The 21,793-nt window shown below is 47.5% G+C and overlaps 1 protein-coding gene across 1 annotated transcript; it reads left to right on the forward strand.

Annotated features, from left to right (window-relative positions):
* Positions 1–135: 135 nt before the first annotated feature.
* On the forward strand, positions 136–18,880 carry ZNF512 (zinc finger protein 512). Its single transcript, XM_054293472.1, has 14 exons — positions 136–220; positions 2,695–2,753; positions 4,007–4,206; positions 5,911–6,000; positions 9,319–9,402; positions 10,579–10,703; positions 11,073–11,159; positions 13,188–13,286; positions 13,687–13,854; positions 14,471–14,662; positions 15,287–15,388; positions 16,902–16,964; positions 17,513–17,611; positions 18,070–18,880. Exons 1-14 carry the CDS (start codon positions 191–193, stop codon positions 18,391–18,393), a joined length of 1,722 nt encoding a protein of 573 aa, XP_054149447.1. The 5' UTR covers positions 136–190; the 3' UTR covers positions 18,394–18,880.
* Positions 18,881–21,793: the final 2,913 nt, after the last annotated feature.

A 21,793-nucleotide genomic window follows, 5' to 3' on the forward strand; every position in this document is an offset into this window, starting at 1 on the left:
GCCCGGACGCTCCGCGGGCCCGCGCGGCCTCCCGGCGCTGCTCGGCCTGGCACGGCCCGGCACGGCCCCGGGCGCGCCACACCAGCAGCAGCAGCGCGGCGGGGCTGGGAGCGCTGCCAGGGCCGGCCGGGAGCGGCAGGCGGGGCCGCGCGGGCGGGCGTGGCGCTGACGTGGCGGCGGCACCGGCACCATGCGGGGCGGTAGTAGCGGCGGAGGCTCGGTGAGTGCCCGCGGTCTTTTCAGCGATGCTACCGGCGGCTGCCCCCGAGAGCCTGGCTGCTCCGCGGGTCACCGCGAGATGGGTTCCGACGTCGGGATAGCGGGAGCGAGCCGGCTTCCCGGCCAGCCGGTGGGGCTGTGGGGCCTGGCCCGGCGCCGTGAGCGGCCCTGAGCGGGCTAAGAGCGGGAGCGCTCCGGGCTCCCGGAGAGCAGCGGCTGGAGCCGCCCCTCTGCGCCCGAAGGCCAGGTCTGGGGCCGGACCCGGTTCTGTTCGGCCCGAGGCGGACAGGAGCCCTGAGCGGGCGCTGCTGGGGCCTGGGGCCGGGCCGGTTCTGTTCGGCCCGAGGCGGGCGGGCAGGAGCCCTGAGCGGGCGCTGCTGGCGCCGGGGCTGCGCTTTGTCCGAAATGCCTTCGCTGCAGGAGGACCTGGCTGATGGAGTGCGCGGGTAGGAACGGGAACGCGGGGCTGGAACAGGGAGTTCCCCAGACGATACCGAGCCCTCCCGCTCCTCGCAGGACGGTCGGGCCCTGAGGATGCCCGGTGTCCCTGCTGGCACCTCAATCACCTCCAGTTTCCGTGCCAGCTCTCGCCGCGGGGAGTTGCGGTGCTGTGCTTGTGCTCCGTCCTGCCGCCTGGATGCTGTCTCCAGCCTGGCTCCGGGTCACCGGCATGGCCCGCAGGCCGCAGGCAGACGGAATCCACCACTCCCCGCCCTTTCAGGCTCTGTTTCACTTTTTCTCACCTGTGCAAGGAACATGACTTTTCTGTTTTCTTTATGTCCAGCCGTTGGGCATTCCTGCATACATTAGGTCTCTGTTTTTTAAGTAGGAAGTGTTTAAATGAAAAAACACGCAGAACTTAAACACCAGTTTCTATAGATGTTTCCTTCTTAATTGCTGTTATTAACTTCTCAGAGAGGAAACCCTGACACATCATTTTCACTCTCCTTTTTTATTGCAGATCCTTAACTGCCACTGAAATTCTTCATAGTAATCTTCACTCTTATGCAAAATTTTTTAGTTATGAAAACCCCATGAATCTTGATACACGTGCCATGTTTGTCATTTCGGTTCTTCTAATCCTAGATTAAGCCAGTGAATTGCAGCAGACTCTGCCTGCCTGTTTATTCGTTTTTACCATTATAACTTCATAGCTTCTGTCTGCTTCTCCACTCATGTAGAGATTTCCCAGGCAATGCTGTTGACGCTGCCCTTTGGGTGTAAATAATGCAAATACAAACATCCAATTGACTTCACTTCCAAGGAGGCAAGATTTGATTGTGAAGTCTTTGATCAAGCAGTTGTGAATTTTCTCCTGCTGCTTCCCTAATGTTTCTATGAGGAGACTCTGGGGCTGGAGGGCATAGGCACAGTTTAATCATTCGTGTATTGATATTAGTGCCTGCTTCTGAACTTCTTAACTGGTGCTTGGGGCGTCTCATGATTGATAGTGTGAATCACATCTTTCTATAAAGAAGATAGGTAATTAGCCATAATTTCTTTTTTTGTCTGTTTTCTTTTTTTGTCTGTAATTTTCTGTTTTGTTTAATTGGATTTTTTTGTTTTTTCATGGTGTTGTTTTGTTTTGTTTTGTTTTGGCTGTTGGTTTTTCTGTGATTTTTTTTGGTTCTTCCAGTTCCTTAGCCAGTTTCTGTTTATGGCAAAATACTACCTTTGTTCCCTGGGTTACAGTTTTGGTATTCTTCATGCTTCCACTGGGCAGTGATTTTTATTCTCTAGTCTGTATAACTACTGGTTTTTTCCTGAGTTTTCTAATGAAGAATGGCATTCAATCATTAGCATTTGGAAGAAGGTGGTGGTTCGTGTTTGTCCACGCACTAGGAGCAGCTCACAGCAAATGACATGTTCGGCTGACTTGTGCACATACTTTTACAAAGATGTGTTAAATTGCATGTCTTAATAGGAGCACAGCAATTGATAAGTGACAAAAAAAATCTTTGTTAAATAAGAAAAAAAGGATTCTTTGATGTGGATAACATGAACATCTGGGCAGCTGATGGGGTATGATAAAACAAGATAAAAAGGAGGGCATGAAGGAGACCAGAAACAAGGTTCTTGGCAGGGTAAATGGAAGAATTACTTCATTAAGGAAAAGCAAGTACTGTGTAAAAGCTAGCAAATGAGTATCTAAAATATTTGTCATCAAGTGATAAAGTATAGGCAGAAAAAATATATGGGTGAATGTACTGGAGACAAAGAACACTCCACCATTGCAGGTGAAAGATTTCATATGGGATGTGTGGAAGGGCTCATCCCTGGTTTGATTCCAGTCCAATTCCACTGGAGTTGGAAAGGTTGAGCTCTTCTAGTTGCAGAAAACAGTTATTTGTTTTTCAAAGAGTGGTGAATGCACATCCTCAAAGTGATGTGCAGATGGTTGTACTTGGCTGCATAGTGAAACATGCTAAAAGAAAACAAATGATGCTGCTAATGTGAATTGTTCTGCCTTTTTAGGACACCAGGACTGGACATCACAGACAGCAGAAGCTCAAGAAGTCCTTAGGAAATAAAAAGTATGTGAATGGTTTTTGTCTAGTTTGATTGAAGGCAAGAAAAAAGCTGAGAATATTCTGAATTTTAAGAGTTGCAACAATTTTAATTAATGTGTTGAGAGTCTCAGCTGGCTTCACTTACCGGTTTGTAGGAAAAGTGCTTTTCTGGCACTTCAGTGTGTATTAGCTTTCATTTATTTTTTTAAACTATTTTAGCATTGTGAAGATAAATATTTTGAGTCCAAAACCAAATGGTGCTCTGAAATGTATGCATTTTGGGTGTGATTGCAACTTAAAGACTTTAATTTGAGCAAGCCTCTCCCCATGCTTCTGCAGTACCTCCTGAAACATAGTATGTAATGACCTGACCTGGTGCCCTCAGCATCCCCCCTTATCAGTTCCTGGATTGATGTGTTGAAGGTGAGCTCCACAGCTCAGAGTATGGACACGATGGCCATCACAGTCATCATTCACTCGAGTGATCTACTTATTTCAGTTGGGAATTACAGTAGCAATGGGACACATTGCAAACTGTTTGTGTTCCCTTTGTTTCTCCTTCATGTAAGTGGTATTTGCCCAGAGAATAGATACTCTGTGTTTCTTGGACACCTCATTCAGTTTCCTGTCGTGTACAGGAATGTAGATGTTCAGGCATTTCAAGGCCTGAGAGAAATACTTTGGAACAGTGAAGCAAAGTTCCCTCTGATCTCTAGGAAAAAATTTCAGTGCTGCTGATTAGTCTAAAGTGTCTTAATGTAGTGTGGTTTGTAGGTTGGAAGTTGTCTTCATTGCTGAAAGCCTCGCTAGTTAAAATTCTTACTGGCACAAAATCTTTAATTGAGTAGTGCCACCCCTGATTCTGGGAGTAGAGGCTGAAGGAGATCTTGCCCTTTGTGGGATGGAAAATGTCTCTTTTGTAATGATGGGCTACAGAAATATTCTTATATTCCAGGGATAAATGCATATTGTAAAATTAAGATTCACTTACTCCTGCTTCTAAAGTTGAAAGTTTGAGGTAGGAGGAATATTTTTTTCTGTTCCTCTTGAGATCTCACTAATGTCATTATCAAAAAGATGTACTGAAAACCAACACTGAGGACAGTGTTTTATCTTGCTGGCACTTTACAGGTCCCAAAACTCAGGAGATTCAGTGAATTGTGTTATTCATTTTCAGAATACTTGGGAGGATGAGAAGGATGTTGTCTGTCAGGTTTATTGTGATTGTGCACTAGTATGCATCCATACATGCAGGAATGTGACCGGATGTTTTCCAGGTCTAAGCCAGCTGAGGAGGTGGAAGCTGCTGTGGTGGGAGTGAACAGTGACTCTGAGGACACAGTCACCACCATCTCCCCGGCCTCCCCAGTGAACGGGAGCGCAGAGCCCCGGAGCAAGCGCACCATTCGCAGGCCTGCTTACTGGCTGGAAATGAGAGGGATGAAAAACAGCGTGAGCAAATCCTCAGATAAAAAGGGTAATTATCACTGGTGGTCCAAGGCAAAACTGGTTTTCTCTCTGGTTCTTCAGTGAGAAATTAGTTTGCTCATGAAAGGCATGCTGCAATTCAGCCAAAAATTACAAGTTTGCTGGTGCTGCTCATGTATTAGAAGAAATGAACTTTTGCCACTGCACAAATACAGGTACAGTTCTCTGATATTATGCAGTTCCTTTTGAGTCCCTTGTCTATTAAAGTAATCATTTTGTGACTGAACTCAGTTCTATCTGTAGAAGAGGTAAGGGTTACACCAATCATATCAGAAATAAGCTTGAAGAGCTTTAAAAATAGAACCGTCAACATTAAAGATGTGGCAAAGGGGATCATTCAGTAGTATTTGGGATTAGATACAGCTTTTGTGGTTGGTAGATTATTATTTTTTAAGGATGTCTTCATTTTCTCACATTTGTCAGTTAAAATTTTCTGATTTGAAATGGGTCTGGTTTGGGTTGTTGCAGGAACATTCAGATTTCCTGGCCTAGGAGCTGTTTTCGAAACTTCTTATGTGGCAGAGAGTCAAAACTTCAATCTTCTTTAATGCACTTCCTTTTTACCTCTAAGTCAGGATCCATATTTTATTCTGTTGAGGGGAGAGGCAAATTTGGTAGCTTGATAGAAGTGAGATTGCTGTAGCTGCACAGCCCAGGTGCAGTCACTAGCCAGACTGAGTATTCCTGTGGGAGCAACACAAACCTACAGCAGACATGGGCGGGAGCCACGCAGATCAGCATGCACACAAACAGCACCAGCAGCCTCCATCCTTGTACACTCCATCTGCTCTGTGCCTGACCTTTGGATCCCAGGCTCCTCAGTTGCTGGGCCAGGGATGCACTGGCCCCTGTAGAGCCATGCCAGGGGCAGGTGAAGACCTCCTTACAGACAGGCTCGTACTCACAGACCCTGCTTGCTGTCTGACATGACAAGATTTGTATACTGACCAGTCACCTATTTACAAGCAGGTGTTCTTTGCTATCCTCTTACACCTCTATTTTCCCACACTTGATGGGTAATTCTGTCCCTTTCCCTCCCTTTGATACCACTCCTGATCATCCTAGTCCTGCGTAATCCTGAATTGTTCTCCACTCAGATCCCAGGTGCTGCATAACCCCAGGTGGTAACACCACGCTCTCCCTTCTCACTGTCCCCCTCCCAAAGGGGGCTGCAGGGAGGGGTTCCCACTGACTTTTCCTTGTGGGTCTCCTGGGACAGGCTCAGGAGGAAGCTATCTGTTTCTTTAAGTCTCTAATTGGTGTTCCCTGCCTACTATTGTGCTTCTGTGCTCATCTGTATTCATGGAGACAAGATTTTGATAGGTTTGGAAAGGGCAGGCACGATTTGAGTTTCTGTATGCTCCTTTTTGTGTGTATGCAGGTGAGGTTTCCGTCACATAACCTAGTGCTTTCTGCCTCTTTTCCTGAGGATTGTTTTTCCAGGCCCTGCTGTGGCACTGTTTCTTCCACATCTGCTGTATCATAGTACTGTGGGCCATGGGCTGCTTCAGTGTTGCTGAGTGAGAAGGTGATGTCCACTTCACTGGTGCCCAGGTGCCTCACAAGAACTACTTTTATTTTGGTTGTTTTTTAATAAGTAATGAATACAAGGACCAGATGAGGCAGCAGTAGACTCAAGGCTGTTATCCAGACTGAATACTGAGACTGAAGCATATCTGTTCTTACTTATCAGGAGAAGTACTGTTGAAAGGCAAGAGGAAATCTGAGCAAAGGGAAGGCAAAGATGTTAAAGACTCTCCCAAGAAGAAGCAGAAGATTTCGGGTAATACAAATAACTTGTAATTCCTAATTAGGTGCTTTGACTTGCCTGCCCAAATGACATCTGGAGTCTTCAAACTCTGTTTTTGATTCTGAATGTTTTGTTCTAGGAAGCCATTGACTAGTGTCTGTTTCATCAGTGGGAGGTGGTCTGATTTCAATCTGTTTTAGAAGTCCAACAAAGGGAGGGAGGAAGGAAATGATGGGAAGTATAGGCCAGTCTGCATATTTCAGTTTCCCAAAGGATTATAGACTAAATAATCTGATACATTGCTTGTAAACATCTGGAGATTGGGTAGCTGATAACAGCAGTATGGGTATGTTAAGAGGAAGTCAAACCCAAACACTTTTTTATTGCCACAAAGACCAAGGGGAGAAATGTGTGACACCAGAGGCCTTTCATTCCTTCAGAAGGTTTGTCAGTCAGTGGTTAGGTGCAAAGGAAGGTGTGCAAGTGGTGAAAGCAGGAGCAGGTGACACAGAAGTGTACATGTGCTGTCCAGTCTCGCAAGGATGAGGTTAGGAAAGCCAAAGCCAGCCTGGAGTTGAATCTGAAGGGATATGAACAGCAATAAGAAAGGATTCTACAAGTACATGAACAGCAAAGGGGAGACCAGGGAAGCTGTGGGTGCACTGCTCCTCAGAGCAGGGGAGCTTAAACTGGATTTACCCAATCATTTTTCTGTAGTCTTGGTTAGGTGGAAAGGTCTGAGAAGACTGGAGGTTAGCCTGGGTTACACCCATCTGCAGGAAGGCTCAGAAGGAGGATCTGGGAAACCACAGGCACATTTGTGGCTCTGGCCTTGGTGCCATGGAAGGTCATGGAGCACATTATCTGGGGTGCTGTCATGGGGCATCTACAGGACAGCATGGTGATCAGGCCCGGCAGAATGGCAGGTACTGCCTGACTCACCTGATGTTCTTGGATGACAAGGTGATGGATGAGAGAAAGGCTGTGGTGATGTCATTTACCTGGACTTTAGTGGAGCCTTTTGACACCATTTCCCACATAATTCTTCTGGAGAAACTGGATGCTCATGGCTTGGACAGAGGCTCTCTTGGCTGAGTGGAAAATTGGCTGGGTGGCTGGGCCCACAGAGCCAAGGGGTGACATCCATCTGGGGCCAGTCACCAGTTGTCTTCCCCAGAGCCCAGTACTTGGCAGTCCAGTTTAATATCTTTGTTGATGGTCTAGATGAGGGGACTGAGTGCACCTTCAGTAAGTTTGAAGATGACACCAAGTGGATTAGGATGTGGATCTACTGGAGAGCAGGAAGGCTCTGCAGAGGAAACAGGACAGGCTGGAATGATGGGCCAAGGCCAGCAGTGTGAGAGCCAGCAAGGCCAAGTGCCAGGCCCTGCCCTGGGGTCACTGTAACCCCATGAAGCACTCCAGGCTGGGGCAGAGGGGCTGAGAAAAGTCCTGTGAGTGTTGGTCAAGTGAGGCTCAACACAAGCCCAGGTGGGCAAGAGGCAGCCAGTGGCTGCTGGGCTGTGCCAGCTCTGGGGTAGCAGCAGGGCCAGGGCAGTGCCCGTCCCCTGTGCTGGCACTGCTGGGGCTCCTCCAGTGCTGGGGGCAGCTCTGGGCCTCTCCTGCCAGGAGAGTCCTGGAGGGGCTGGAGCGTGTCCAGGGAAGGGAACGGAGCTGGGAAGGGAATGGAGCCCCAGGAGAGGCTGAGGGAGCTGGGAAGGGGCTCAGCCTGGAGAAAAGGAGGCTCAGGGGGGACCTTGTGGCTCTGCACAAGTCCCTGACAGGAGGAGACAGGCTCTGCTTCCATGGAAGTGACAGGACAAGGGGAAATGGCCTCAAATTGCACCAGGCTTAGATGTGATACTGGGAGCAATGTTTTGCCCCAGAAGGACGGTCCAGCCTTGGCACAGCTGCCCAGAGCAGTGGTGCAGTGCCCCTCCCTGGAGGGATTTGAAAGGCGTGTGGATGTGGCACTTGGGGACATGGGTTAGCAGTGGCCTTGGCAGCGCTGGCGGAACTGTTGGACTTGATGATCTTGGAGGGCTTTTCCAACCTAAACAATTTATGATTCTGAGCCGCAGAGGGCCTGACGGGGTGCACTGAGTGCTGAGAGCTGGCTGATGTCATTGTGAGGCCACTCTTGATTATCTTTGAAAGGTGATGGCAACTGGCAGAGGTTCCTGGAGGCTGGAAGAGACAAAATACCAATTGTATCTTCAAGGACAGAAAGAAGGAAGATCTGGGGAACTACTGGCCAGTCTACCTCACCTCAGTCCTTGGGAAGCTGATGGAGAGAATCATCCTGGAAAGCATTTCCAAACACATGAAGGACAAGATGGGGATTTGGAGTAATCAGCATGGATTCATGCAGGGCCAGTCACGCTTAAATCAGCCTGACAGCCTTCTACAATGAGGTCACTAGCCCAGTGAAATAGGAGTGTAGAAAGATGGTTCATGGAGGGTCTCTGTATTCAACTCTGGCTGTTGTTTCTGTCACCAAGGATGGAAGTATGTAGACAGCACATAGCTGAAAGTGACAGCAAGTGTACTGGAGAAAAGGCTAAAAGTGAAAGTGGTGTCAACAACAGAGAAACAATTTAAAAATAGAACAGAGAACAGTGTAAAATTAAAGATGATATTGTTTGGGAAAAAACTGTCACAGCTGAAAAACAACGAGCAGCCTCCCAGGAGCCAGTGCTGCAGAAGAGGATTCAAGATCCATAGCAGATCAAAAGCTCACTGGGGACTAGCAGTGTCAGAGTGGTTTTTTGAGAAGGCAGATGTTAGACTGAGAGCTTTGAGGAGGAATGTAGACTGTGAAGTAATTAGACGTGTGAAGTAATTCTTTTGCTCTAATGCAGGGCCACCATGGAGTGCTGTTTCCAGGAACAGGCACTGAGGTGCAGGAAATGTGTGTGACAGCTGAAGAGGACAGGGAGATGAGAGCAAGCAGCATAACCCATGCTGAAACAATAAGAGTGTTTTAGTCTAAAGAAGACTGGAATGAGTAGAGCAATGAGACTCCCCATGGTTATCATCAGATGGACTCAGTCAAACTGCACAAAGGATGTGTCAGTGTGGAGAGTTCACATCCCCTGAGCTTGGAGTGGGAACAGCCATAGAACTCACAAGTGTTTGAGTGGGACTAATGCCTGCCACTAGAAATAGATCTTGAAAGGGGGTAGGAAACATAACCTTGACATTGCTTTAAAAAAAAAGCATTGAACATCTCTGAATAACTTTGAGAGAGCAGACTTAAATGGCAGCCTTCTAGCAATAAAAATCTGGTTTTTATTGTAAGAAAGCTAGCAGAACTGACTATTTTGGCTTGTCTTGTTTGTGTTATAACAGGGAAAAACCAACAAACTGGAGCAAAACAAAACTCCAGAACAAAACACCACAGTGTTCGGAAAGAGCCAGAAACCTATGACGCAGGTAAGAAGAGGCAGTAGCTAGGAGTTGCTCATGAAGCAGATAAAAGATAAATGTGATTCTAGGATTTGAATCTGAGCAGAGCTGTGCTTCTGGTGTTTCCATTCAGCAGTTCACTGTACTGTTGGCAGGGAGGAGCTGGCTGCTGGCCTGGCACTGTGTCAGTACTACACAGTAGGACTGAAAGGACTGCACACTGCCTGAGTGTAGCTCCACGTGCTTTGGCTATTGCAGAGTGTAACAGTGAAAGAGGAATCACTTTTTGAACTGAACAAAAGCCTGTTAAAATAGTTGCATTATTAAACGCATTAAAACAGTTATCGTTTTTACTCAGCAGAATATGTTTGCAGGAAAAACTCCGTAGCTGTTGCTGCCAGATCACCTATCCTGGGAGCCAGAGACCCAAGCAATCTGTCCTAGAAAAATAAAATTAGCCTTGATTCAGTGAGTGGAATAACTTGGTGTTTGTAAATTACAGCACTTATTAAACACCCCAGTTTTCTACCAAGTGCTGTTTGATTCACAAACTTTTCCCCAGAAGAGGGACAACCTGGGCCTGTTATTATTGGGAAAAGAGGAGAGGCTGTGGATCTTGTTACGGTAAGAATTCAGGCAGATGGCTGCTAAACCACTTTCTTCCCAGAACCCATTTCAGTAATTTATAATTCTTGTGGATTATTCCAGACTTCTGCTTGGAATTTCATAAAGAGGCCAGAAACTGAAAACCATGCCACACAGGGTGCTTTTCCCTGGCTGCTGAGTAACTTGCCCTGGTGGTCTGTGGCTGATTTTACTGTGAAAACACTTTGGCCAAAAGAAAAGTTTGCTAAACTTCTGCTAACTCAGCATGCTAAACTAATTGTGTGACAGAAATTAACAGAGGGAAATGTTCTGGCCCTCAGGATTAGGTGTTCTACCACTGGTCAGGTAGAAGAGCACATCTTACAAGGGAATGGTAGATCCAAGGGTGTTTGTATAATGCTCCTTGGCAGTGAGTGCTGTGTGCCTTGTGACAGTCCATACCTGGAGCTGTAAAGGAGCTGCACGTGTTGAGGTGCAGCTGGACACAGGTTTGGGAGCGTGTGACCTGTTTCTTTTTAGGGTTCACTGGGCACATCTGAGGAGGAAAAAGGAAAAATGTTGTGTTGGACTTTTGTTCTAAACGTTGTGTTTTGACAGGTAGTATGGAAGAGCAGTGGTCTCTAGAGATTCAGAACAAAGGCCGAGTTACCTGTCCCACGTGCCGGGCTGTGGTGAGGAAGACTGTGGAAGGGCTGAAGAAACATATGCTGAATTGCAGGAAGGTAAGAACACAAGAGATGAGCAATGGTCTCTTTACTCCTCTTCAGCTTACTGATAGAAATACCTGCCTGTTTTGTGTTGCATTTAAAACCAGTTTCATCTCATCACTGTGTCCCTTAGCAAGACTCCTTTATATATCTGTAAGAACAGTGATTGGTGCTTCTTGCCCAGCCTTTTGCAGGAGGTTTGGGTAGTGAACAAAGGTGTAGTTATTTCATTGTTCCACTAGATTTTAGACTCCGTAAAATCAGTTCTTTGAAGAGAGTTACCAGGCCCAAATAAATTGTGCTGCTCTCCTGCTCCTTTCCCCCAAAGAGTTATCCACTGCTTTGGTTAATTTACAGTTAAATGTACCACATCCTTCCTTCTAGGAAATGTTCACATGTCAGCACTGTGGGAAGCAGCTGAAGTCTTTAGCAGGGATGAAATACCACGTCATGGCAGACCATAACAATCAGGTAACACAGCTGCTGTGCATCTGAAACTGCTGCAGGCAGAGCAGGCTTTGGTCCTTTCCTCCTACACACAGACACAGGCAGAGCAGGCTTTGGTCCTTCCTGCTACACACAGACACAGGCAGAGCAGGCTTTGGTCCTTCCTGCTACACACAGACAGAACAGGCTTTGGTCCTTTACTCCTACACACAGACAGAACAGGCTTTGGTCCTTTACTCCTACACACAGACACAGACAGAACAGGCTTTGGTCCTTTCTGCTACACACAGACACAGAACAGGCTTTGGTCCTTTCCTGCTACACACAGACACAGACAGAACAGGCTTTGGTCCTTTCCTGCTGCACATAGACACAGAGCAGGCTTTGGTCCTTTCTGCTACACACAGACACAGAGCAGGCTTTGGTCCTTTCCTGCTACACAAAGGCACAGAACTGGCTTTGGTCCTTCCTGCTACACACAGACACAGAACTGGCTTTGGTCCTTCCTGCTACACACAGACACAGAACATGGAGTGCTTTTTTCCAGTGTTCTAGCTGCTCAAGTCTAGTTGAACTGTTATTTTTCCAGTGAGACTTCACATGTGAAAAACAGTGGAATGTTACCAGAGATGCTAGGCATGCAACATCATAGAATGAGGGATCAATTTCTGTTTAGGAAATAAGTCACACATAAAAGGCATTCCCAATCAGAAGGAAAAATATTAGGCTGCAGTTTTCAGCCCTTTGCTAGAAAGGTGGAAGTTTTTCTTCATCCAGAGCAGACTAGATTTGAGGTAAAATAGCAGAAGCAGCAATTAGTTCTCATCTCTGTTTACTTTAAAAATAGTAATCTAACACTAGATTAGTACTAATACTACAATCTGCTTTTCCTCTTTGCTCTTACTTTGAAGAAGGCAATGTCTCCTGTTGTAGCTGTAAAGAATTAGAACTTTTGAAATGGTCATTTGGAAGTTTGTGTAAAGTTCAGATAATTCTCTCTGAATTTTTTGCACGATTCCCAGTACTGCAGTTTCTGAACCTACAGCTGTGTTAGTAAATGATGCGGGCCAGGGATCATGTTCTGGCCCTGAGGGTTAGATCTGTCACTGAATTCTATCTTTTTACTCAATCTAGGTGTAATATTAGGTAAAGTAGGAAATAATATACAGTAACCATCAGAGAGAGAATAAGGGACTTGAGCTGTAGTTCTGCACAGATGAGTGATTGTTACAAGCAGTCTGCTTCACCTTAGTCAGCCTGAGTGGAAACAGTAGGACTATTAAATGTTTAAGATGCATAATTTTCTGTCAGTTTACTCCTTTTAAAGATAATTCCTCTTTGGTTTAACCTCAGTCAGCAGCCAAGCCCCCTGCTGCCCTTCACTCTCTCTCTCACCTACAGGATGGGGGAGAGAATCAAAGTGAGAAAACTCATGTGCTGGGATAAAGACAGTTCAATAGATAAAGCACACAGGCAAAGCAAAACAAGGAACTCATTCACCACTTTGGTAGGAAGGTCCAGGCATCTCCGGGACCACAGGGCTTCATCGCACATAGTGGTAGCTTGGTAAAGCAAATGCCATCATTCTGAATGTCTGCCCCTTCCTCCTCCTTCCCTCAGCTTTACATGCTGAGCATGGTGGTGCAATATCCTTGTGGTCAGTTGGGGCTGGCAGTGTGCTCTGCAGTGTCCTCGTGGTCAGTTGGGGTTGGCAGTGTGCTCTGCAGTGTCCTTGTGGTCAGTTGGGGTTGGCAGTGTGCTCTGCAGTATCCTCAGGGGCTGCTCAGCAACAGCAAAACCATCTCTGAGCTCTCAGCAGTTCTCAGCACAGATCCAAAACACAGCCCCACACCAGCTGCCACCCCAGCAAAACCAGCACAGATACAGAAAGTCAGCATTATAGTAAATACATGTCTGTAAAATCATTAAGTTGCAGAGATTTAATTATTTTAGAAGCTTTCCTGCCCCAGTGTGAGTAGTGAATTCCCTGTGAGGAGAACTGTGAATGCTGAGCATCCTGTGTTTTTCATTCATCTTTCTGCTGTGCTTTAGCCAGTTATGAAGGAGGGAGAAGAAGTGGATGAACAGCTTGAGCGAGAGCGCCTTCGGAAAGTTCTGAAGCGAATGGGAAAACTGAAGTGTGCAAGGGAGGTAAGCTGCATTGTGCAGAATGTCAGTTAATCAGCAGTGTCAATTAATCAGCAGTGTTGTATGCATAGACATGAAATGTGAGAGTGCTGTTGAGTGTGCTCTGGTGCTGGCCAGAGCAAGATTTGCTTCAAGACCCAAGCTGTGCTTTTAAGGCAGAGTAGCATAGAGTCATAGAATGGTTTGGGTTAAAAGAGACCTTTAACGGTCATTTCAATGCCAATTCTTTGTTGCAGATGTTGTCTGTCCAAATAGACAAACATTAAAGTTTTTACCTGCCTGTCTCTGCTCTGTCAGGATGAGTGCCAGTACTTTGGTCAGCAAACTGTGGATCCTGTTCACACTGGGGGTGGAATCCCTTGAAGAATGGTTTTCTTCCATGTATTTTCCTTTTGTTTGACAGGGCTGCACAGGCAGCTTCACCAGCATAATGGGATACCTATATCATATTAAAAAATGTGGGAAGGCTGCTTCTGAGCTGGAGAAAATGGCTATGAAGTGCCATCACTGTGGAAAAGCCTACAGATCAAAGGCAGGCCTTGTCTACCACCTGCGATCGAAGCACGGGCCAGTGAGTGCACCCTGCAGGGGTATCGAGGACTGGGGTGGGACTTCAGCCACTCAGGCTTGAGACACGTGTAGGCTTTTGTCTACTCCTTTGTTGGGTAATTACAGACCACAAATGTTTGCATTTTTCCTGCCACTGGATTATTTTGTCTTTGATAGTTTCCTTCTAGCAGCAGCTAGCTGTTGCTTCTGTATGACTAGGATGAAGTTTCTAATAGTAAATCAGCATGGCAGCAGAAAATGACCTGACTTTGGCTCCATGACAGAGTGATGCTAACATAACTTGTGAGATGCTTTCCTTTGCTCTTAAAGGACTCACCATTGGAGCAGAACAGGCAGTCTGGTGGTCCATGAGGGTTTTACAGTGAATGATGGAATACCTTTCAAGACTAGCAACTGCATGAAGCTCTCTGCTTGAGCCTCACTACTGTGATCTCTGTGAGCAGTTCTGGGGGTCTGTCTGACCAAGGGGATGTACTTCTGTCCCGTGTCTGTGACAGTAAACCATAGCTGATGCAGCCTGTTTATGAGGAGTTTGGGAAAACATTTATTCCCTGTATTTAGTGTAACTGAAATAGGAAGCAGTGAAAGAGACTCACCTTTTTGGGCCTTCATTGCAGGTCACCTTCCTCCATGAGGAGAGAACAGAGAACCTGAAAGAAATGAAACGGGAGCAAAACAGCGCAGGCAGAGTGCAGAGGAGATCTGCAAAGGTGGCAATCTACTATCTTCATGAGCTGGCAGGAGAGGAGCTGGCCAAAGAGTGGCCCAAAAGAAAAGTTCTGCAGGACTTGATTCCTGATGACCGGAAGGTACAAGGCCTTAAAAATGCTCTATAGGGTTGAAGTTTATACCTCCACATCTATGCTGTGTTTGTGGCACATGGAGAGCAGTGTGTTGTGTGGGGCCTGGGTTCTGTTCTCTCTCTCTCTCCCCCAGTATTTCTGCAGCAGCAGTTGTGTGGGGCAGTGTTTGTTCAGACAGGCTGTGATCACTGTAGAGTCCTGTTGCTGGAATTCCCAGGGGCACAAGGAACAGGGGCTGTCATAGATCACTCCTGCCATGCTGTAAGGCCCCAGCAATCCTACCAGTCTCTGATACATGCTGTGCTGTTTCACAGTGCTTTAGACTTCAGAGTTTCCAGTAGTGTCCTTTAGGCTGTGAGTGAAAGCCAGAGGAAAACAATGGATCTCAGCAGGGTAAGGACATTTAGAGCAATTGTAGTAGTCAAGGCAATGGGAGGTTTCAGATTCTGATATTGTGGGGTTTTCCAGATTCACTTATGTTTCTAGAGAGTTGGTGAGACAAGAGAACATTGGTTATTGGGAGTTTACCTGTTAGAGTAGGAGAAGAGATAGCACTTCTGTCTCGGCCTAGAGGAGGAAATTCTGCACAGGCAGCCTTACCTCCAGCTCTCAATTCCATCTTTGTCTCAGCTGAAATACACTCGTCCTGGACTGCCCACATTTAGTCAAGATGTGCTGTGCAAATGGAAAACGGAGATTAAGATGTACCGAAGAGTTCACTGCCCAAATCAGGTAATCTTTAACTGTTTCTGAAGCCCCAGAGGGGATAGATTTCAATTCTGTATGAGCCAACAGCTTCCCACAACCCTGGAACTGCTGTTGGTCTCTCTGTGGGAGACAAATCCTGCTCCATCTCAGTATGGTTGTTTAGTGTAATCAAGGCTCTGTTGAGTCTTGGGGATGTCTGGGGGTGCTCCTTTTGTCTTTTGCATCAAAGTGCCCTGGGTTGATCCTTTTGGGAATGTGTGTGAACACCTGAGAGCCAGTAACCTGGTGTCAGGCTGGTACAGTTTTCTCATCCAGGTGGGCAGTTGGTCCATTTGGAGGTTTGAGTAGTGGAAAAATGACAGGCCTCTGCCTTCCTATCTAAATCTATTCACAGAAGGAAGGAGTAGAGTTGGAAATACAAGAGTGAAGAGACTTTGTGTGGGACAGCACTTCAGTTTTCTTCATTGTACTAGACCAGCTTTAAGGTCTTTTCAACCTGGCCTTGAGCATTTCCAGGCATGGGGCAGCCACAGCTTCTCTGGACACCCTGTGCCAGGGCCTCAGCCCCCTGACAGGGAAGGATTCCTTCCCAGTATCCCATCCAGTCCTGCCCTCTGGCAGTGGGAAGCCATTGCCCCTTGTCCTGTCATTCCAGGTCCTTGTCCAAAGTCCCTCTCTGGCTCTCCTGGACCCCTTGGACTGGAAAGCTTTGTTGTAAGGCATTGTGAAAAACTGTCACCAGTCAGATCCAGTGGGAACAAATGGCCCCACTGGTAGAGGTGGTGGACATCTCCATGTGGTGGTTGCTGTCAGAGAGCCAAGGGTCAGTGGCAGCTGCCCTCTGGGTTTGGTGTACATGTGGTGCCTTCCCTGTGCCCTCCCCTCCCCTATCCCCAGCACTTTCTCCCCAGTATTCAGCATCATTTAGCATGATCATTTAAAATTACAGCATCATTTTCAAGGTCAGAATTGCAGCCCTGTTGTCACCACCAGTGACCCAGCAGCATGTCCTGCTCCTGCCTCCTGTTCTGGGCCCCGGGCTGGGGACTGAGCACAGTGTGGTACCCCAGCACTGCTGCCTGGAGCTGCCCATGGGCCAGGCCTCTGAAGCTGCTGAGATCAGGGCTCTGGGGTGCTGTGCTCCTGCTCTGTGCCAGAGACATGAGCAGTGCAGGAGAAGTGTCTTGGACCTGCTCTGTGTGCTCTGCTTGAAATTGTTCTCTGTTGCACTTCAGGCAGAAAGCAAACTGTCATTTTAGTCAGGCTGTTGATAGAGTATGAGAGTAACTGTTGCAGGAGTCTCTTTTTTTATGTCCAAGTGTGCTCAGAAACTGGAAATATAAATACTAAGGTTACTCTTCTAATGGTCTTTTTACCAGAAGCTTTCTGGCTGTGGAGGATTGGTATCTGCCTCCCTCTACCGCTCTTTTGCACTTTGGGGATTGGCCTCCAGACATAATAATGCTGTATTGTCCAGGAAGGAGTGATTTCTTGCTAGCATGTAGTTCACATTTCGTTTTTTTTTTTACTTTTTCAGGGCTGTGAATCTGTGTATGGCAGTGTCTCAGGACTCAAGTCTCACCTTGGCACATGTACCTTGGTTGGTAGCCTTCCTCTTCATAGCCCCACTGTCCATGTCCCTCAAGCTCTTGTCCTGCCACCTGCTGATCTGAGATCCTCACAAGTTCATGGATTCATGGAATGGTTTGGGTCGGAGGGGCTCTTATGGACCACCTCATTCCAGTTTGGGTGCTCCCCTGTGTTGCCATTGTAAACAATGCCTGAGAGCAGAAGAAAGCCCCTTGCTGGCATTCCTTGTACTGACACAGGAGAAAGAAAGCCCCTTCCTGCATTCCTTGTAATGGCACAGCAGTTCCACCTGTAAACTCACAGCTACAAGAGCAGCTTTTCCAGGTGCCCTGCTGGAGATCTTGTGGCATCTCAGAGAGCAGTTTTGTGCTTTGTGGGCACAGCTGCTCACTCATGGCAGTGCTGCTGTGGCTGAAGCTGTCTGCTGTGCATGAGAGTTTCTAGTTTTTATTGCTGAATTCTATCTGAGCAGAATTTAAATGAAATCTATAGGGTTATCAGCCTCCTGGTCCAGCAGCTCTTGATGGAATTTTGTTTGTTTGTTTGTTTTGATGCCAGGGAGACTTTGTGGCTGGTAAATACAAGTGTCTCCTGTGTGAGAAGGAGTTCACTTCAGAGAGTGGGGTCAAATATCACATCAACTCTGTGCACGCTGAGGTAAGGCAGGCAGAGGGAACCTCAAACTCAGGATGCTGGAGGTGGGGAGAGTGTCTTAAGAAGAAAATGCTCGATGTGTGCCATGTTTTACTTTTTCCTTTACTTTTGACCCTGTTGGGAACAGGGTCATTAAACTTAGCTGGTCTATGTGTTAGTGTGGGGAGTAAGTGTTGTGTCATGTCACATGCCTTGTCCCAAGCTGCTGCTGCTCTGTTCAGCTCTGCAGCATTTCCTGTGCCTTAACTAAGCAAATGTCAAATCAAATCTGAGTCCTCTGAGACACAGTGACACCTAAGGAGGCACATCAAAGAACGGAGTGTTGTTAGGCAGTTGTCTTTCCAGATCTTACCTTTCAGGGAAACCTTGTCCCACAAGGCAGCTATGTTGTAAGCCCTGATAGGCTTTATTTGGTATTTCCACCACGATCAGTACCAACCTGTTGCTTTCTAAACCTGCAGGACTGGTTTGATGTGAATACAACGACTACCAAAAGCTTTCAGAAGCTAATCAAAATTCGCCAAAGGGAAGAGCAGAAGAAGCAGCGGAAGAAACGTCCTTTGAGCAGGGGCAGAAAGAAGAGAGCCGGCAGCCTGGCTGCCAAGAAGCTCCCTGCTGTTGGAGCTGATAAAACGAGGAGGAGTAAGAGAGGTCGCCCACCACGAGCACACAACGAGAGCACGGGCAGTGAGGAAGGGGCACCCCAAGTTGCACAGAAAGCTGAAGTTCCAAAAACCAGCCGCAAGCGAGGCCGAAGTAAATCCCTAGAAGATGAAAAGGAGTAATTCTAAAGCTTTTCAGCTACAAGCCCCACTTCTGTCAGGCTCATAACCCACAGCACTAATATAAGCAGCTGAATGTCTTTGGGACTGTGACTCAGTTCTGCAGGGGACTTTGATACTGAAACATCTGGTCAGTTGTGAGGAGTTCAAGCCAAAGCTGTGGTGCAGAGGCTGCTTCTGCCAGTGGAGTTCCTTTGGACAGTGGCACTCACAGTGTGATTCCTGCTCTGGTTGCAGCCTCAGTTTGGTCATACTAGTTGCTTGTATAGTGGTTTCCAGTACAGCAAGTGTCTGTTTTGTCATCTTCCTCTGATGTGTGAGATCAGGGTTCTTTTTTACAGTTCTTCTCAAAAGGGACTGACTAGCACAATGTTTGGGTCTCTTCAGCGGGGAAATCCTTTCTTGCACAGAATGCACCCACACTGAACATGAGAACAGTGCTGTGCAGAATGCAAAGACTGCCTTGCCCTGTCACTCTCCTGTCTGTTGTCAGCCACAAAAGAGACCTCCTCAGTGCTTGCTGTATCCTGTTGCACAAAGCTCTATTTCATACCCCAGCGTTTAGGCTCAGCACCAGACAGCACCAGACTTGGAAGGGATGGAAGGTCATTATTACCCTTGTCAGGAACCCACTGTTCCTCCTGCATCTGTCTCCTGTAATGTTGGACATTAAACGTGTATAGAAAGTCTTCCAGTGCTGCAACAGCTGAATGCTCTCAAGCCTTTGGAGACTCACCAGCCTTTTAGAGACCTTGGTACCTGATGTGCTGAGGTGGCCTTTGTGTGCCCATTGAAGCTGTTCCATGCTCACCTGGGAGACTCACTGCAATTCAGTGCATCCCTCCATGAGCAGCCTGCTGGTGCTGGGACCAGGCTCCACGAGGCTGCCTTGCCAGCATGGGTTCCTTGTCATGCCAGTGCTCCCACAGTGTCTTTTCCCCCTGCTCTGCAGATACCCCTTCACTGTCTTACATAACCTGTTTCTTTTCAGCATCGCCTCTCTGTGCAAATGAGCTATAATAGCAGTGGCTTCCCTGTGTTGAAAAGGTTAAAAGAAGAGGAGTCACCATTTTAAGTCATGTTGTTGGCATTGTCTCTGGACCATAAGGAATAATATCTTTCTGTCTCTATAAATCATAGAATGTGAAGGGATTGGAATGGACCTTAAAGATCATGTAGTGTCACCCCCTGAGCAGGGACACGTGCCACCAGAGCAGGTGGCTCCAGGCCTTACCCAGCCTGGCTTTGAGCAGTGCCAGGGCTGGGGCAGCCACAGCCTCCCTGGGCAGTGTCTGAATGCAGCAGATGCCACAGAAGATGGCAGGAAGCAGCAGCACAGGCAGGCCTGGTTTTTAAAGAATGAGTTCTCCAGACTTTGTCATCCAAAGACCCACCATACCAGGAAATTGCAGAATTTGCACTGTGGGACAAAGTTGCTGGTGCTGAGATTGCCAGGGAAGGCCTGGCAGTGTGTGGGGAGCAGGCAGGTTTGTACCTGTGTGTCAGTACCAGCACAATCCCATTGTTCTGACAGCAGGGGATAATGCAGGGCCAAGGGGGTCTCCAGAGCTGCCTTTGGAACAGGTTCTGCTGCGTTTGCACGTGCTGTGCTGAAAGCAGACGTGGAGACTGTGCAGGGGTGGAGAGTCTGCAGTGAGATGGGCAAGAGGAGAAGACAACAAAATAAAATGTCACCAGTGCAAGAATGTGGTTTCTTGTCTGTTTGCTGTGTGGTGTTCTTGGTGCCATCCCTCCTCCCCCAGCACAGCCCAGCTGCTGCAGGGCTGTCTGTCCTGCTGCATGTTTGTCCTGCTGCAGGGCTGTCCTACCTGCAGGGTTGCCCTACATGCTCTGGTGCTGTTCAACTGTCTTTGTGGTTTCTCTTCAGAACTCCACAGTGCTGTACTTGGAGCAAACGTTCACTGCATTCCCACTGAGTACAATAAAGCCAGGAATTAAAGAAGGTTTTTCATAGTGATTTTCAGTCTGGAGTCCTGGTTCCTGTCATTTATGAGTTACTAACTAGACCTGCTCTCTAGACATGAATACTTTGTGAGCACTTGGGTTTTGTAGTTACTTCAGTAGCATGGCACATGGAAAAAAGCATTCTCCAAGGATCCCTCCATGGCACATGGAAAAAAGCATTCTCCAAGGATCCATCCATGTCATCAGCACAATAGCAGATTGATTGTGGGTCTGGCTCAAGCTGGTCTGAGCTGGTGGCACTGCTGCCAGTGCACGGTTTGTGAGAAGAGAGATCTGTCCTGGAGCTCCTGCGTGCCGCTGCAGTGGGGCCAGGGCAACATTGCTGCATGCTGCAGTGGGGCCAGGCCAGCATTGCTACTGTGCTCCTGCATGCTGCTGCAGTGGGGTTGGGGCAGCTGTGCTAAATGCTGCAGTGGGGCCAAGGCAGCATTGCTCCTGCATGCTGCTGCAGTGGGGCTAGGGCAGCATTGCTGCTGTGTTCCTGCATGCTGCTGCAGTGGGGCCAGGGCAGCATTGCTGCTGTGCTCTGAGGGCAGGGGATCCAGCAGAGAGGCAGAACCGCCTCCCTCACCTCACCTGCAGCAGAGACAGCCCCGGGCCCTGGTGGTTCCTGTGCTGCCACTGCTCGGCCAGATTGAGTTAGCCCAGGTTTGTTACCCCTTGTCCCCGGGCTGCTCTCCATCTCAACCTGGATTCCCCAGGTTTCTCTGGGTGCCATCCCTCTCCTCCAGAAGATGAATTGCACCAACAGCTCAGATGGGCAGCAGGCCCTGGAGGAACACTGCCCACTGCCCAGCAAACTGCTCCTTGCTGTTACCAATTTACTGAGCAAGTTCGTGTTAGGAGGAGGTCCGGTTCTGAAGGATTCAGAAGTAACAAAAGAGACCGGCTGGTCACTCAGTACTTGTTGCAGTGGTTCATTGTACTAAAAATGTTGTGTCTTCTCATTGGCACTTGTTTTATTTCAGCCTCTGTATCCCACACTGTTGAGTCCTGGTAACGGAAGTAGCTTTAGGATAGCCGAAATCTCTTTCTGCATATTTGATTTGTAGTCATCATTAACTCCACACATAATTTGCTGTATGAGCTAAAGAGGCTTGCTAGTGTCAGTCTAAACAGCTTTTTCTTTTTTTCTGTGGTGCATTGTTCTTTGCTGACATGTTATGTATCAATTGGTGCATTTTTCACTTTTTAAGTCCGGGGGGATGAACCAGGAACCAGCTGCAGTGTTCTGTAACAGTCTGGTTTATGTAAGATACAAGGATGACCTTGCTCTGCTCTCACCTACTTCTTTTTGTCCTCAACTCCCTCACTACACTTTTTTAATATTCACTTTTACCCTCTTAAGCACATTTTTCAGTTGTTCTGCAAATGCCTCTGAGAACTCATTTCTTTTGTTTCTAGAAACTCAGCAGGG

Source organism: Melozone crissalis, unplaced genomic scaffold (genome assembly GCF_028551555.1).
Source record: "Melozone crissalis strain CALT ecotype California unplaced genomic scaffold, PUWL_Pcris_2 ptg000150l_1, whole genome shotgun sequence".
Taxonomy (NCBI): domain Eukaryota; kingdom Metazoa; phylum Chordata; class Aves; order Passeriformes; family Passerellidae; genus Melozone; species Melozone crissalis.